Consider the following 15,925-nt stretch of genomic DNA (forward strand, 5'->3'; position numbering starts at 1 on the left):
ATGAATATATAGTCTATATTTATTCCAACTATAATAGTTCACTTGTATTTCAGTCTGTTAACGAACTATTAAAACATTTAAAATAATTAAATAAATACTTGAATGGTCGATTTTTAATTTTCAGGATGAATGATAAGAGAATCCATAGCCAAAATATTTCATTAAAGACAAAATCTTTCTACAACAGCAGTGAAGAATTTTATCATAGTGAAGAATTCAACATATATGTTTACTTTGCATTGATTTGTGCAGTATTCCTCGCGGCGATGCTTTCTGAATTATTATTGTTTCGAATGTTCACAACTGCATCTTTCAAACTTCATAACGATATGCTTCGTTGTATTATTCGAACTCCAATATCATTTTTGGATAACAATCCTGTTGGTATGTAAAATGTGTTTATTTCATTGTTAAGTTAAACATTTAATTCTATAACACGCTAAAAGTATGTAATTTTAAAAATACTTTTATGATACTAACATAACTTATTTGTTGTTTAATATAATATAGTACAAACATTCGTTTCGGTTCTACACGGTTCAAAATTCTGCTTATTACTTTCCCAGCTCTGTTACATATAAAAGAAGAAAAGTATGGCAATTGGTCAAAAAATGACCCTCCCTAGATTTTTACATTTTGGAATCAGGGCATATTGAAACGTCGAGAAATACAAAAAAATTCAGAATTTTTTTCTGTACATATGGTTGTTTGTATGGGGGCACGATTTTGTTCACCTTACTTGAAGCTTAATAACTCCTGTACTTTTCGTTCAAAGTTTCTGAAATTTTGCACATAGGTTTGTTTATTAGGGAGATTCAAGCTGTTAAATTTTGCTGGTTAAATGTCGACAGGATGGAGTGACTGGAGATATGTCGCCTGTCGATATGTGTCATATCTCCAGTAGGATCAAACTTAATGACGATTTTACTCGTTTTTAGCATTTACAATTTTTTATAAAAACCCATCCCTACCCTCAAAATTAAGGTTTTTGCCAATTTGTAATTAGTAGTGGACTTTTTATATTTTATAATCTATTATAACAGATGGTACCACACACGCTGTTTTATATGTTGCCCGGAAAGTTAAACAACTCGTAGCTTGATTTTTTATTAATTAATATACATTTGCGTAATATCCATCTGCAGGTTTGTGCTTGATAAGTAAGATAATCTATCGATGAACAGTACACAATTTTCTACAAGTTTAAGCATAAACATTAAGAAGACCAGAACTTATGAATGCAAATATATATATATATATATTTTTTCATTTAGATATTAGTAAAAACAGAATAAATGCATATATTCTATAAAATTTGATTATAAAAATGTAAAATCTGTTCTGTTTGGTGACATGAACTATGGAGATTATAATGCGCTGTATTATTATTATTACTATTGTTATAATAATAATATCGGCATAAATGTATTTGATACAAGTATTTAATTTAAGTAATATTTTATATTTTGATATTTTCTAGGAAAAATTTTAAATCGGTTTTCCAAAGATGTTAATAATATGGACGATACGTTACCTTCTATTTATTACCAATTGATAAGAGTAAGTTCGCATTCATTTTGAATTTGTGAAGTAATTTGTATAAATATATAAATTTATTACTTTTATATATATATTATTTTTATATATATTATTTTACATAGATGAAGGGTAATTTTTGACTTTGCAAAATTCACTGAATATCGTTGATAAGTAGAAATTACGTATATTATCAGATCGCATTTTATGTTTCCGTTTGAAGCTATGTAAATGGATGAAATCATTTCACTTTTAATAATTTTAATACAATAACACAATACACTCTTATACTATTTATTTGTTTATGTTTAACATTTTCGACTGTAGAAGATCGCTTTCAAAATTATAAATTCAGTAACTTTCCTAAGCAGATTAACAGATGAAACGTGGACTACCAAACTTTAGCTCTGTCTACTTTTTATAATGCCAAATTCAACTTATTTTTATGCACAGATATTGATATATTATCAATCCATTAACATAACGCAAGAAATGATTAATGCAAAAATATACTTTCTCTTGATAAAGATTTGTGGTATTTGCATTATATCACTCTCTATTAAATGATCGTAACCATGGTTGTAAACCCCTACTTTGACAGACATTGCTGTTATGCAAGGGACATTATAAGTTACAAATTTCTACGGAACATATAAATTGGTTTTACACATTTTTAAAATTTATTTGTTAATAATGTACGTTAAATTTATGAACAATAGTTCATAAATTTGAAAAATAAATATAAATATTTATTTCATTAGTAATTTACGTTGTTCTATTTTAGGGATACAGACTTTATGTTGGCATGTTTTTGATTCAAGCGATAATATGCCCTTATCTACTAATATTAATCTGTGTTCTTTCAATCCTTTTCTATTTTTTGTGGACTGTCCATAACAGAGTGTTGCAAAGCATAAAATATTTGGAAGGAAAATGTAAGTATCAATACTTCAGTTAATGTAATAAATTTTTGTGCTTACGATCAGATTGCAGATTATTTAGATCGAAATTTTTATTGTGTTTTTGAGCAATTGTCTAGAATGATTTCAAAATTCATAACTTTTGTGTTTTTATTTTCTTGGCTGTTATATATTCAGAGAGGGAAAGTATGACGAGCTCAAGACACCTTGAAACGTCGAGAAATGAAAAAACATTCGAAAGTTTTTTCCTATATGTATGGATGTTAGTTTCTGTATGTGTATATGTGTGTGTGTATGCGGGGGGAATTTTATTCACTCTCTTTGAAGCTTGATAACTTTTGTGTTTTATGTCGAAAAATTTCCGAAATTTGGCAGAGGGACTGATGCTTTGGTGATTAAAGATTGAAGGAGAAGAGCGATATAAGGGGCCGTGTGTATTTCCATATGATCGTACTTAAAGACGGTTTTACTCATTATTAACATTTACAAATTTTTTATAAAACCCATCCCTATCTTTAAAAATTAAACTTTTGGCGATTTTATAACAGTTAAAAATATAAATTAAAAAAGAAAGTAAAATATCATAATAGATGACGCCGCGAAATGTTACCAGAAAACTTAAGCAACTCGATGCTGGATTTTTAAATTTTAAATTGTTTAAATTACGCATTTGACATCACGTCGTAAATTGCTAAAAATTTGGTGGACCACGGAATATTTGTAGCATAGAAGTATTGGTTTTATAGAAAACGTTCCTGTCTTAACAATCAGCAAAAAACTTTGCTGTTTTTGTTATATTTAGAGAGATGTTTATTTTAGAATCTATGTATTCGATTTTTGACAACTGTGTGACAATATCGCATAAAAAAATGAAAACATTTTTCCTGGTAGAATAAAGTAATAACATTCATATTTGACTCACTTCAAAATAGAAGATCGGTTTATACAGTTATAAAAATAATTAGCAGATTACTAATATTATCGATAGAGAGCCTGATTTATTTACTTTCTCCTGCAAAGTAATTAACTCTTTCTTCCATGTCCTTCAAACACGAAGTGGTCCTCTCAAATCACAAACAAATCCCATGTTCAATTAGTGTGACTTGAGATGATTTACATCGTGATAAAATTTTGTATGTTTATTTTTTGCGCTTTTTGATAATATTACAATAAAATAAACATAAAAAAACTCATTTCTTCAACCTATGAGTGTTTTTTACTGATAGAAAGTACAAAATTGTGGAAATTAATGATGTAATCATAGTTTTGATGCGCTGATGATAATTTCACAATTTTAGAAAAAATGAAGCCCAACCACAGCACTGATTATTTCTCTTATCCGTTTTTATTGATTTTTAATTATTTGGGAAAAATTCATAAAACACAATTGTCTATCACAAATCTCATCAGAATGTCAAATATCTTCGTAAACTATTTCAGTAATAACTTTTCGATATAACACTCTTTAATGTCTTTAGTTATTGGAATGCAATATGAAAAAAACTGTAGACGAATACATTCCCCCTGGCTGTCTGTCCTTCTTAATTTCCAGAAGGGAGTCAAATAGAAAAAAAAATGATACTAGATATTGAACGAACAGGAACAGGAGGAAACTTAAATCATCCTGAAACCCATTAGTTTCTAGTAAACATTCATTTATAAAATAAAGGTATTTGCTGTGTAAACAAAATTAACTCGATAAATATATATTAATTTATATAATCAATTAATCTTAACTTACAATTCTAAAATCTATTCAATTTCTTGTATAAATTTCTTGTGTTAAATTAATTATTTCATTGCTTATAGATGGAATAATTAGATTATTATACAGTATTTAGGAAAGAATTAATTAAATAATTAAATTATATATAAAAAAACATTATTTTTCCAGATAGAAGTCCAGTATTTTCTCATCTAAGTGTATCTCTTTATGGAATTACAACCATCAGAGCATTTAATGCTGAAAGTAAATTTATATCCACTTTTAATAAATATCAAGATAGACACAATGCAATATGGTTTATTTTCTTAGCGTTAAATCGATGGATTTCTACATATGGTCACATCGTTTGTTTCATAAATATAATTATTACTGTTCTTGTTTTCATCGTTTCAATTAATACAGGTAGGTAAATATATTAAAATTTTCTTTAGTATATAATATAAATAATACTGAATTTGTAATTGCAACTGAAGATGATGCAGGAAGCAAACTCGGACTTGTTATGAATTACGGATTAATGATATTTTGTTACTTTCAATTGCTTATTAAACAAACATCTGAAATGGAATTTCAGGTATACTTTATTTTAAAAACTAACGAGTAAATAAGAAAAGTTTTAAAACACATACTTAAACTCTATTAAATAAAAGTAAAGCTGAAATAAATTTAATATTTATCGAATTTTTCAGATGAACTCGGTAACACGCATTATGAATTATAGCAAATTGAAATCAGAAGCATCATACGAAACGTCATCTGATAAAAAGCCACCATCTGATTGGCCACAAAAAGGTGAAATTCAGTTTGATAATGTTTGTTTACAATATGCCAAGGATAAAAATACTGTTTTAAAAAACTTAACATTTTGTATTCACTCGGGAGAAAAGGTAAAACATTTGAAAAATTCAGGAATCATTACTTGTAATTATTGTCTGAAATTGTTTTTATTATTTATTAATTGCAGATAGGAATTGTTGGGAGAACAGGAGTGGGAAAGAGTTCATTAATAGCTGCGTTATTTCGTATGTCAGAGCCAACAGGAACGATTACAATTGACGGTATTGACACAAAAGATATTGGTCTACAGGATCTACGTAGCAAAATATCGATCATTCCTCAAGTAAACAATAATTAATTTAATCGAAATAATTATTTAATCTTTTTTATATAAAACTTCTAATTTTTAAATGAGATAAAAAAAAAACATATGATACAGATACGAGGTATAAAATGAGTTTATCCACATATACAGGGTATATTTTTTATCTTGAGGCAATGAAATATCTTAATTGGATTTCATTGTTTTAAAGAAAAGGTATAGACAAAAGTTGTAGGGTGTTGAGAGGGCAATCAATTGGTGACTTCAGACGTGACCTTGACCTTCAAGGTCATTTGGAGGTCAAGTCTGTTTTTTCAATGGGAACAAATGAGATCAAATTAATATATTTCATTGTCTCGAGATAAAAAAAATACACCCTGTATAAAGCAGAATACAAATTATTTAAGTATTTAAATTATTTTTTATTGTTTTCTCTATTGAAAAATTGATGAAGAATGGTTAAATTTTCGTATATCAACTGCCAAATAATGACTCCTTATTTGTAAAATTCAAAGATCTGAATGTATTTTCAAATTCTTCAGAATATAGTTAAAGATTATATTAATGTACAGGGATAATACCATACATAGATATCATAGATACTGGGAAAATAAACTGAAAATTTCTTATTGTACTGTACATATAGGTAATACTATAAATCTTCATTATCATCCTTTGCCACTCGTCACACATCATTTAACGTGATCCAAATCCCAGAATCCACAAGAAAAGCAGTTTAATCGTTGTACAACTCTTGCATCACAAATTATTGTAATTTAGATAAGCGAAGCTCCTGCCTGTAGATCTCAACTGAGAAGTGTGCCAATAAAGATCCTGCTGAGGGTAATTGAACTATTTCACTGGGTCCTGATAGTGTACCTTATGACCTGACAGAGTTAATTCAGGCTAGTTCTGCTCACTTTGAATGCTGCAACATGGCGTCATTTAGAAGTAAATAATTAAACTCACATTTTAAGATGAGTCAAGAATTTTTTTTAATTACAGCATGGTAATTAATCAGGCATTTTATCTAAAGTATTGAATAATTTGCAATTGTCTGGTAATAATTTAGAATTGTTAAAATTCTTCGAGTCGAAATTTGTTTCAATATGTGACAAGCTAATCCACTGGGCAGAAATAAAGGGAAAATTGATCGTTGCTACATGACCACAATTTGTTCGCTGGATCAAAGAAAAACTGATTTTCACACAGAGAATGCATACAAAACTGAAAGTAAGTGCGTTGTTACAAAATGCACAGCAAAAATATACGTATAGCAATTTGTAAAAATACAAAAACTGCTGATAAACTGGCAACATTATTCCATAATTGTTGGAATAATGAATTATTATGTTGTTACTAATTAAGTAGCAAAGTTAATTTGTCAATGCCGTTATACTAATATGCTAACAGTAAGTTTAAGTCACTGTAATTCGAACTTACACAATAAGTTTTTGAAAAAGAAGTAAAAAAGTATTTTCCACATATTTCTAATAGTGTATCCATCAATTCTTTTTCAGGATAATTATTCATATAAATTATTCAAATGTTTAGCTTTTCCATAATGTTAATTCATCCAATTTAACATGAGAAACCGTAAAGTACATTTTATTCAACCCTGATTAATACATGAAATGTTTGTCGTTTTTCCAGGATCCAATGTTATTTACTGGTCCTCTTCGAAAAAATATTGATCCTTTCGATGAATATTCAGAAGAAACTCTCTGGCAAGCAATAGAAGAGGTTAGAAATAAAAAAAATACGTATTTGAATTTATGCTACTATTCGATTTAAAATTTCTGTTTTTTAAATGAATGCATTTTTACATTTTTACGTAAAAAATATTTAAATAACAGGTGCAATTAAAAGAAGTTATTGGTAAATTACCTGGCGGATTAGATACACATTTAACAGAAGGAGGGAAAAATTTCAGCGTTGGACAAAGACAATTAATTTGCCTTGCCAGAACCATTCTTCGTCAGAATAAAATTCTTGTCATGGACGAAGCAACATCCAATATTGATAAAAGGTAAGAAGATATGAAATCTACAGACGACATTATGTAATTTCAAATATAAAATTATTTAAGTTAATAATAATTATTGAGAAGATAATTGTTATAATTGTTTACATTGTACAGGTGGGAAAGAGAGTCACTTAACACTGCTGCTAGAGAATATAAAATGTACATTGACCATATCGTGTAACGTGCATAACTCTGTAACCGTTGTAGGTAGGTCAATAAAATCATTTAGCAAACAATCCCTTGTGAAATTGTGACTCTAAAAGATTTGTTACATAACCCTCTTCTCATTTACAGTTTCGTAGTTGCATTCAATGTGGCCGCCATCAAGATATCGGCCGTGCGTGTAACACATCAATCTGTATTCCCCTTATTGTAATGTGTTCCTGATATAAGCAAATTAACTTTGGCTACATTCTATATTCTATAGAGAAATGTTATGTGACTTTTTTTCCCAACCCTGTAGATTGTTTTCTAGTCACTTATTGTTTTAGTTTGAATTATAATCATGTATCAAATAGCTTATTTTTGCACATTAAGCAATAATTATTACTATATAATTCACTTTGTCAAATATAACATTAATAATATTGTACAAAGATTAATTACAAATACACTAAGGTTTTTGAATACACAAATGTATTGTATTCTGTTGTCTGCCCTTCAAACACGAAATAATTTTCGGTATTTTATTTTGATATGTATGAATTTCTTAGAAGTGTTGAACACTAGATCGTGTTTTTAAAACAATCACATGGCTTATTTTAATAAAAGGTGGAGAATAAGCCATGTGATTATTTTAAAAATACGATCTAGTGTTCAATACTTCTAAGAAAATATTACAACATGGTTTCACAACAAACGAACATGTATGAATTTAATAAAATATGTACGATGTATTTTCAGTATACAACTTATCTAAAATATATTTTAGAAAGTATTCAATTGAAATATGATATGATTAGGGATTGCAATTGCTGGATCCCTCATCCAGCAATCCAGCTGGATCCAGCGCATTTTTCGGCCTGCTGGATCGTGCTGGATCCAGCGCTGCGGATCCGCAAATATTCAATTAACTTTCTAAATAATGGTGCGAAAGTTTACGTTGTCAGCGTTGCCGCTTTGATAAGTGCGCTATCGCTCGGCGGCGAGAACGACGTTGCCATTTAGTGCAGCACGTGCTACACTCCCTGTCTACACCGCACCACCCGTCCTTTTACCTCTGCTGATCTAATTGATAGTTGACTTTTCGCTCTCGCTAAATAAAGTGTCTTCGCGCTAAATAAAATAAGTAACATTTTCTCCTAGTCCTGGTGCATAATTCTAATTTACGGTCGGTTGTGACGTCAATGAATCACGTGACAGAACTCCGCTTCAGCTGCGAGACACCGGCACTTTTTCGACTTTGTTTCCTGAATAAATTCGGTGCGCAATAAAACGTTAATGCGAAAAATGAAATAAATAACGTTATTTATTTCATTTTTCGCAGCTCGAAGAAATTAGAGAATTTGAATTTTTTAAAATTTTTTTGAAAAATTTCGGAAAAATTGCGACTAAAAAAATGCCAGGGGGACGTCTGTGACACGCTACATGATCTTAAATGAAAATAGAATTATTTACCACAAAAATGACTCTAACGATTTGGATCAAACTTGGTTAGTTTAGTGAATCGTGTAAATACATATATAGTGGAACTAGCAGCAATGGCAGAGGACATTATGGAGGTGGAAAGCGATGATCCAGATAACACGTATTCCCTGAATTTCACCTTGGAACAAGAATTGGAGATCCAACTGAAGCGTGAGAAAGAAAACTTCATGAAACGGAAATAAATTAGTACTGAGAAGGATTATGATAAGTTATTAAAAAAGGAAATGGCTGTTTATGAAAGTGAAAGAGTCAGAGGTGAAAACTTATCTTTGATTTATCATTATTTGATGACCCCGAAACCAATTAGCGTAGAGGCTGAAAGGGCCTTCTCTGCAGCGGGATATATATGCAGTGCATTAAGAAGTAGGTTGGGAGACAACACCATTAATGCTATTTGTTTTTTGAGATCCTACTTCCAGAAAAGTAAAAAAAATATGTTATCATGTTAAATGACAAAGAAATATTTGATGACAAAAACATATTTGATGATAAAAAAATAATATGAAAATAACACGAAAAAATAAGTGATTGATTTAATTTTATTTAATCCTTTAAAATACTTTATTCAAGACAAGACTAATATTTTATAACTTCTTCTCTAATTCTATTAAGTAAGAGTATTTAACTTTTATTTTATAAGTGGTTAAATTACTTATAAATAGCTACAGACTGATATGTAGAGCCTATATAAGAAAACTGGTAAGACTGATAGCCACTTAGCCACTGATTATCCATCCTTACATTATGTTTTTTGAAACCGTGTTTTCGTATTTATTAACTATTGAACACAAGACTGTGTTATTATTAAAACACTTGGCGTTTTTCCTCTTTATTCAGTTGATACGGGTACTTTTACACGTTTCGGGCGTATAGCCCCTCATCAGTCAACATTTTAGACATACCATTAAATATGAAATAACACTCCAAAAGCACAAGTTCATATTCACTTTACCGGGAGGGTAAGTTGATGACGTTGACACCACAAACCTACATACATTCAATACATCCTTACATTATTATAATATAATATATTAAAGTAAATTAATTAGTAGAATTGCCTTTGCTATTATTTAACTTATTACATTATAATTATAATCTAACTAAACATTTATAGTTAATTATCTCTATCTCAAGTGTTAAACCGAACCAAAGTTAAGTTTACTACCTAAATGTGTAAGACGTTTTCACTGATTTAAAGTGAACAGTCTAAATAATAAAAGGTTCTTAAATATTAAAAAAATGTTTTATTTCTTTAAAAATAACCATAAAATGCTAAATAGATAGATAGATAACAATTTATTGCACCAAAAATACATCTGCGCTGGATCCGCGCTGGATCCAGCTGGATTGATGTCGGTCCAGCAAAAATCCAGCTGGATTGAAAACACTGCTGGATTGCAATCCCTAGATATGATATGATAATAGAAGATGAAATATATGAAACATCGTAAATCATGAATCAACTCGTGTTTTAGATATTTCTCACTAAATTTGACACTATTTCATTAAATTCATAAATGTTTGTTATGATATTTGATATGATAAACGGTAATCTTGCAATCTGTGTCATAATTGTTGAACCGATAATAACGGAATCTTTGTTTTCTGCTAACAAAATGAAGTTATCGCCTTTTCTGCAAAGCCTCAATTAGGTACAGTGTTGGACAAAACTAAAAAAGCAAAAAGTCTATCCAAACAATGGATTTTATTAGAATTATCGGTACAGTCAAGTTCATATGTTTTAATATAAACAGTAGGTATATACAATTGCCATGTTGACTCAGGATATATTTTCTTCATATATTTGAAGTTTAGATGAAGTTTAGACTATTAACAAAAATATAATATTTTCGAGTCTATCTTTATCCCTTAATCCAGTGATTCCCAATTAGTTTTTTCTGCGTACCACTTCAAGGAAGAGCTCAAACTCGCGTACCCCTTATAGCAAAAATTCACATTAATCCATAGTAATATTATAAATACTGTCTGTCTGTTAACTTTTTACGTCTAAACCACTGAACAGGTTTTAATAAAATTTGGCACAGAGATAGCTTACATGTTGGAGATGGACATAGGCTACATTTTACTGTGAGAAAATATCTTACTTCCACGAGAAAATTCGACAGCACAGGCGAAGCTGTGGGTGATGATAGACAGCTAGTGATAAATAAAATAAGTTTTTTTTTTTACATTTATTACCTTTAAAATACTATTCTAATAATAATGAAAATAACATATGGTTATTTAATTTTAATGCGACAAATGTACACGATTTTCTTTGCACAACTTTGTAAAATCTGGTTGCTTTTGGCCGGCTTCAGTCTCAAGTCATCTTCGAGTTGAAGTCGGTGATGATGTTTAGTTTTCATGTTTGTCATGGCCGAAAATCCGCTCTCGCAGAGGTATGTTGTGCAAAATGGTAGTAAATATTTTATTGTCGCTTCGCTGACATCATAAATATCTTTTAGATCAGCCCAAAAATTACTCAGTGATTGCTCTGCAAAACAACTCTTGAGTCTGCTGTGCATGAAATGTCTATTAATTCCTCTTGGTCAGAGATGACAAGGTGGTCGGTGGAGTTATTCGCAACAGCGACAAAAATTTTCAAAATTAATTTCGCAAAAACAAATTGTGTTAATTGTACAATTTTTGTTTCTTGCGTAAGAATTTCATTTAGGTATTGTCACAAATGCAGTTTTTTGATGAAACTTCGAGAATATTTTCAGTTATAAATAAACGAATTTGTGCGTTCGACATCATGTTGTAAATTGCCGAATTCTTGATGGTCCACCAATTATTTTTTTTATTGCTTCATCTCATGCATTTAAATTTTAAATCGACCGATTTTAGATTGCCGCGCGTACCCCTTCATGCAATTTCGCGTACCCCTAGGGGTACGCGTACCACTAATTGGGAACCATTGCTTTAATCCAATCACAGAAGTAACTGTTACAATGGTTTTGAAGAATAAAACTTCTTAACAAAGGTAAAAATAGGTAAAAATTCTTCAAAACTATTATAACTGTTACTTCTGTGGTTGAATTAAAGGATAAAGATAGACTCGAAAATATTATATTTTTGTTAATAGTCTAAACTTCAAATATTTGGAGGTGTATACAAATTTGAAAAACTGGTGTTAAAATAGAATTTTAATAAAATTTCTTCTGAGAAGTAGAAAACCAGAGAATTTATGTTGACAAAACTTCAAAGACAATTGAAAAAGTAACTTCAATTCTTCATATAAATGTAAATAACTAATGAAGACTGTGTACTTGTATAAAATATTTGTATATATTTCTATAAAATAAAATCATCTGTCATTCATGAGGAAAATGTAAAACTGACAGAGAAAGAACAAAGACAAATTGGTTCTTTATGGCTAACTACGAAACTATCGCGCAATATCTTTCGAAATCCGAAGGATTTACATCGTTGTGTACGATTATATTTAAAAATCTAGTAAATATGACTAGAAAAACAACATTGGAAGACCTTCTAAGACGAAACAAAGAAATAAAAGCAGAGCTGTGGAGTCGCGTAAAAATCTACCGACTCCAACTCTGACTCCGACTTTTCCTTACCATCCGACTCCGACTCCGGCTAAAACACCAAAACTCCACGACTCCGACTCCACAGCCCTGAATAAAAGGCATATTTTGACAGTTGCAAGCAACAGTATGATGTCAGCATCAAAACTTTTGAACTATTCACAGTTAAAAGTTTATTTTCGTACATCTCAAACAGTGAAAAAAGCGTCAGTACAACTTAATAATAAGAAATTTAAAAGAAAAACACTTCAAGAATATAAAATCATGTAATTGACTGACGTTTAAAATCATATGTCCTGGGATACAAAATAGCAATGGGTTATTTTTGATGAAGATTAAACTAGGCGGTTCAGTTTGTAAACTACAGGTATTACCTTCATAATTTGCAAAAAGATTAAGAGATTTTTTCTTGGAGACATATGGATGGTGTCACCTATTGCATTCATAAATTGACAAATGATTCAAAAAAGCTTCAGTAGCTAATTCAAAATACTTTTTTTTTTCTTAATATGTGAAAATTAGCTGTCAAGTGGGTTTTATTTTATGCAAAAAGACAATGAACCTGCTAATTCCTCTTGCAACACAAAAAATTTAATTTCAGTGAAGAATTTCAAACTGTTGTATCATCCAAGTCGACTTTCATATCTAACACTGATCGAGGATATCTAGAATGTGCTTTCAAGAACTGTGTATGCTGACTGCAAACAATACATTTCAGTATAAAATAAAGGGTGGAGCATAATGGAGTCCAAATTTACGAGGTGAATTTAAAAAAAACGGTACGATAATATGGAAAAACTTGACATTTATACAAAGTAATAAGGATTCTTTGGTTAGGTTTTAAAAATGATGTCGTCCAAATGTTGGCCTTCACGGGCGATGCACATTTGGTAAAGTTGGTAAAGTTCCTTGAAGTTTTCTTCAACTCTCACCAGCATATCTGGAGGAATTTGGCGATTTCCTCATGATTCCTTGAGTTCTTGTAGAATTCGAGGGCGATGTTTAAAACATCTGCATTGAGATACCCCATAAGAAAAAGTCACAGGGGTTCAAATCAGGGGAACGAGGGGACCATTCAATGGTTTCTCTTAAAGAGATTAGTTGACCAGGGAATATTTCTTAGTTGACCAGGGTTGACGGGTGTTCAGTTTCAACAGGCTGTCTCTCCATCCTGTTGAAACCATTTTAGGATGCAAAAAATAATCCAGCATGTCGCAGAATCGGTTGGAAGTCACAGTAACAGTGAAGCCATCCTCTTCAAAAAAAAAAGGCCCCACGATGGCTACAGAGGACAAAGCACACCAAACGGTAACTTTCGGGCTTTGAAGGGGTCGTTGTTAAAGTTCTCGGACGATTCCAGCAGCCTAATAACGAAAATTCTGCTTGTTCACTGTTCCAGACATATGAAAACGCGCTTTGTCGCTACTCCTCACAATACCACAGCTGTAAGGATCGCATTACAACAATTTCTACACATTCCACAATCTACAGGATTCAATTCTTGAGCAATCATAATTTTGTAAGGGTGTAACACAAGGTCACAGGGCAAAATTCACCTTACCGTTCGACACGATATCTGGAGTGCAGAGAGATGGTTCAAAACAGAACACGTTGGAGACCGCTCTATTGACGCTGTGAGTGCGGCGATGTTTTCAGGTGTCCTCACGGATTTGGGACGCCCAACTGGCTTTTTAGGATTTGCAGATCCTATTGCCCTTAAATTTTAAACCCATTTAAAATCGTTTTCCGATCATGAACATCGGATTTCGTTTGGATTTAAACATAATCGCGTGCGAAATGCCCTCTGCTTCGCAGTCGCAGACTCAGTTTTTTTTAAACAATGCTTCCAAGACAAGCCCCATTGTTCACCAGACCACGATATGTTCACTACTGAAAACTTATCGTTCAAGCCACCTAGCGGGACTGACCACCACCCATTGGATGACATCATTGTTGAAACCTAACAAAAAACCTTATTGCATGTACTTTGAGTAAATAAAAAGTTTTTTTTCATATTTTTTACCGTTTTTTTAAACCACCTCGTAAATATGGGACTCCATTATGCCCCACCCTGTACTTGAAAGTTGTAATGCGGGAAAGCATGGCTTATCGTATCACTTCCTACGATCAAAACATTTATTATGAGTATGCTAGACTGCATTTCTAAAGTTATCCAAAGAGTGAAGGTACGCAAAATTTGCAGTTACTTTTACAGTTATCTGTAAAATTTTGTTAATTTAAATTACCTATTTTCTATTTTTTGTAATAAATAATCAAACATTAATTTTTCACTATTTTATAAACATACTCTTTTAATTTTAAGCATATAAACATGAACCAATAAAATTAACAAACAAGTAAACTTAAACAACTATTTTTAAAAGTATTGCCCACCACTGTAATAATGCCAACCTTGTCCGTTTTTAAATGGCTGCTTAATATACTTGCAATTTATCTGCTATTTAGAAATTGTTTTCTAACAATTTAGAAGCATGGACTATCGTTGGATTGTTTTGATGAGTTTTTACGATGCGTTGCTTAAATAATAGGAAGGAGTGCATCACATTCGTGTTTTATATTAATCCTAATAATTAAATATTATAATACATTTTCTGATTTTCTGTTTTTTTCCTAGCACTGATTTCTGCTTACAAAAGATACTTCGTGAGAAATTTAAATCTTGTACAGTGCTGACAATAGCACATAGATTACATACAATTATCGATTCGGATAGAGTTTTGGTAAGATTTTATTGTTTAATACTATAAAATAAATGTTTTTTAAACAAATGTTTTCATTTTTCAGGTACTTGACAAGGGAAAAGTACAGGAATTTGACTCGCCATATGAATTATTAAAGAATGTAAATGGTACTTTTTATAATTTGGTAAAGAACACAGGAGTAACTTCAATGAATGAGTTATGTAAAATTGCGAAACATAAGTATTATGTTAAACAAAATATCGTAAAAACGAAATTATAAGAGCATTGGAACGTCATTGATATGCAATATCTGTTGTAGTCTTGTGTTATTTTTTCAATCCTTATCTCGAAATAACGCTTTTTGAATAGATAAACACTAAACATTTGATAATATTTGCGAGTTTTATTGTAAAATGCATAGAAGTTATTATAAAATATGTATTTAAGACAATATTGTTTCAAATATTTATAATTTCCAGAAAAGTTATGAATTTCACAGATGTAAACGAGAGTATTTATATTTCAGTTAAATTATCATTGTTATAATTAAATAAACTGGAATTTTTATGAAAATTTCTGCATTCGTGTTATTTTACTTTTTTTAATTAAAATTCATTTAATTCATTGTAAAAACACATGATTTACATGCATCTTTTCGTTTGAGACCGCGTGCACTTTTCGAAACTATAAATCAAAAATTCGTGATAAAGAAATGTGTTGT

At 30.5% G+C, this 15,925-nt stretch overlaps 1 protein-coding gene across 1 annotated transcript; it reads left to right on the top strand.

The window, feature by feature from the left end:
• Nucleotides 1–133: 133 nt before the first annotated feature.
• LOC111615507 (multidrug resistance-associated protein 4-like) lies at nucleotides 134–15,708 on the top strand. The gene is made up of 11 exons (XM_023356911.1): nucleotides 134–384; nucleotides 1,481–1,560; nucleotides 2,321–2,471; nucleotides 4,351–4,584; nucleotides 4,656–4,756; nucleotides 4,872–5,069; nucleotides 5,147–5,302; nucleotides 6,935–7,024; nucleotides 7,138–7,310; nucleotides 15,138–15,243; nucleotides 15,308–15,708. The coding sequence occupies exons 1-11, from the start codon at nucleotides 267–269 to the stop codon at nucleotides 15,482–15,484; spliced, it is 1,584 nt and encodes a 527-aa protein (XP_023212679.1). The 5' UTR covers nucleotides 134–266; the 3' UTR covers nucleotides 15,485–15,708.
• The last annotated feature ends 217 nt before the right edge of the window (nucleotides 15,709–15,925 follow it).

This window comes from Centruroides sculpturatus, unplaced genomic scaffold (assembly GCF_000671375.1).
Source record: "Centruroides sculpturatus isolate CEXI.00-Female unplaced genomic scaffold, Cexi_2.0 scaffold1899, whole genome shotgun sequence".
Lineage (NCBI taxonomy): Eukaryota > Metazoa > Arthropoda > Arachnida > Scorpiones > Buthidae > Centruroides > Centruroides sculpturatus.

Excerpts from the sequence above, each read along its gene's own strand:
- LOC111615507 (XM_023356911.1), top strand. The coding sequence starts at position 267 with ATGCTTTCTGAATTATTATTGTTTCGAATGTTCACAACTGCATCTTTC. Across the intron at positions 385-1,480 it reads TTTGGATAACAATCCTGTTG|GAAAAATTTTAAATCGGTTT; the intron begins GTATGTAAAATG and ends GATATTTTCTAG. Across the intron at positions 4,585-4,655 it reads CATCGTTTCAATTAATACAG|ATGATGCAGGAAGCAAACTC; the intron begins GTAGGTAAATAT and ends TTGCAACTGAAG.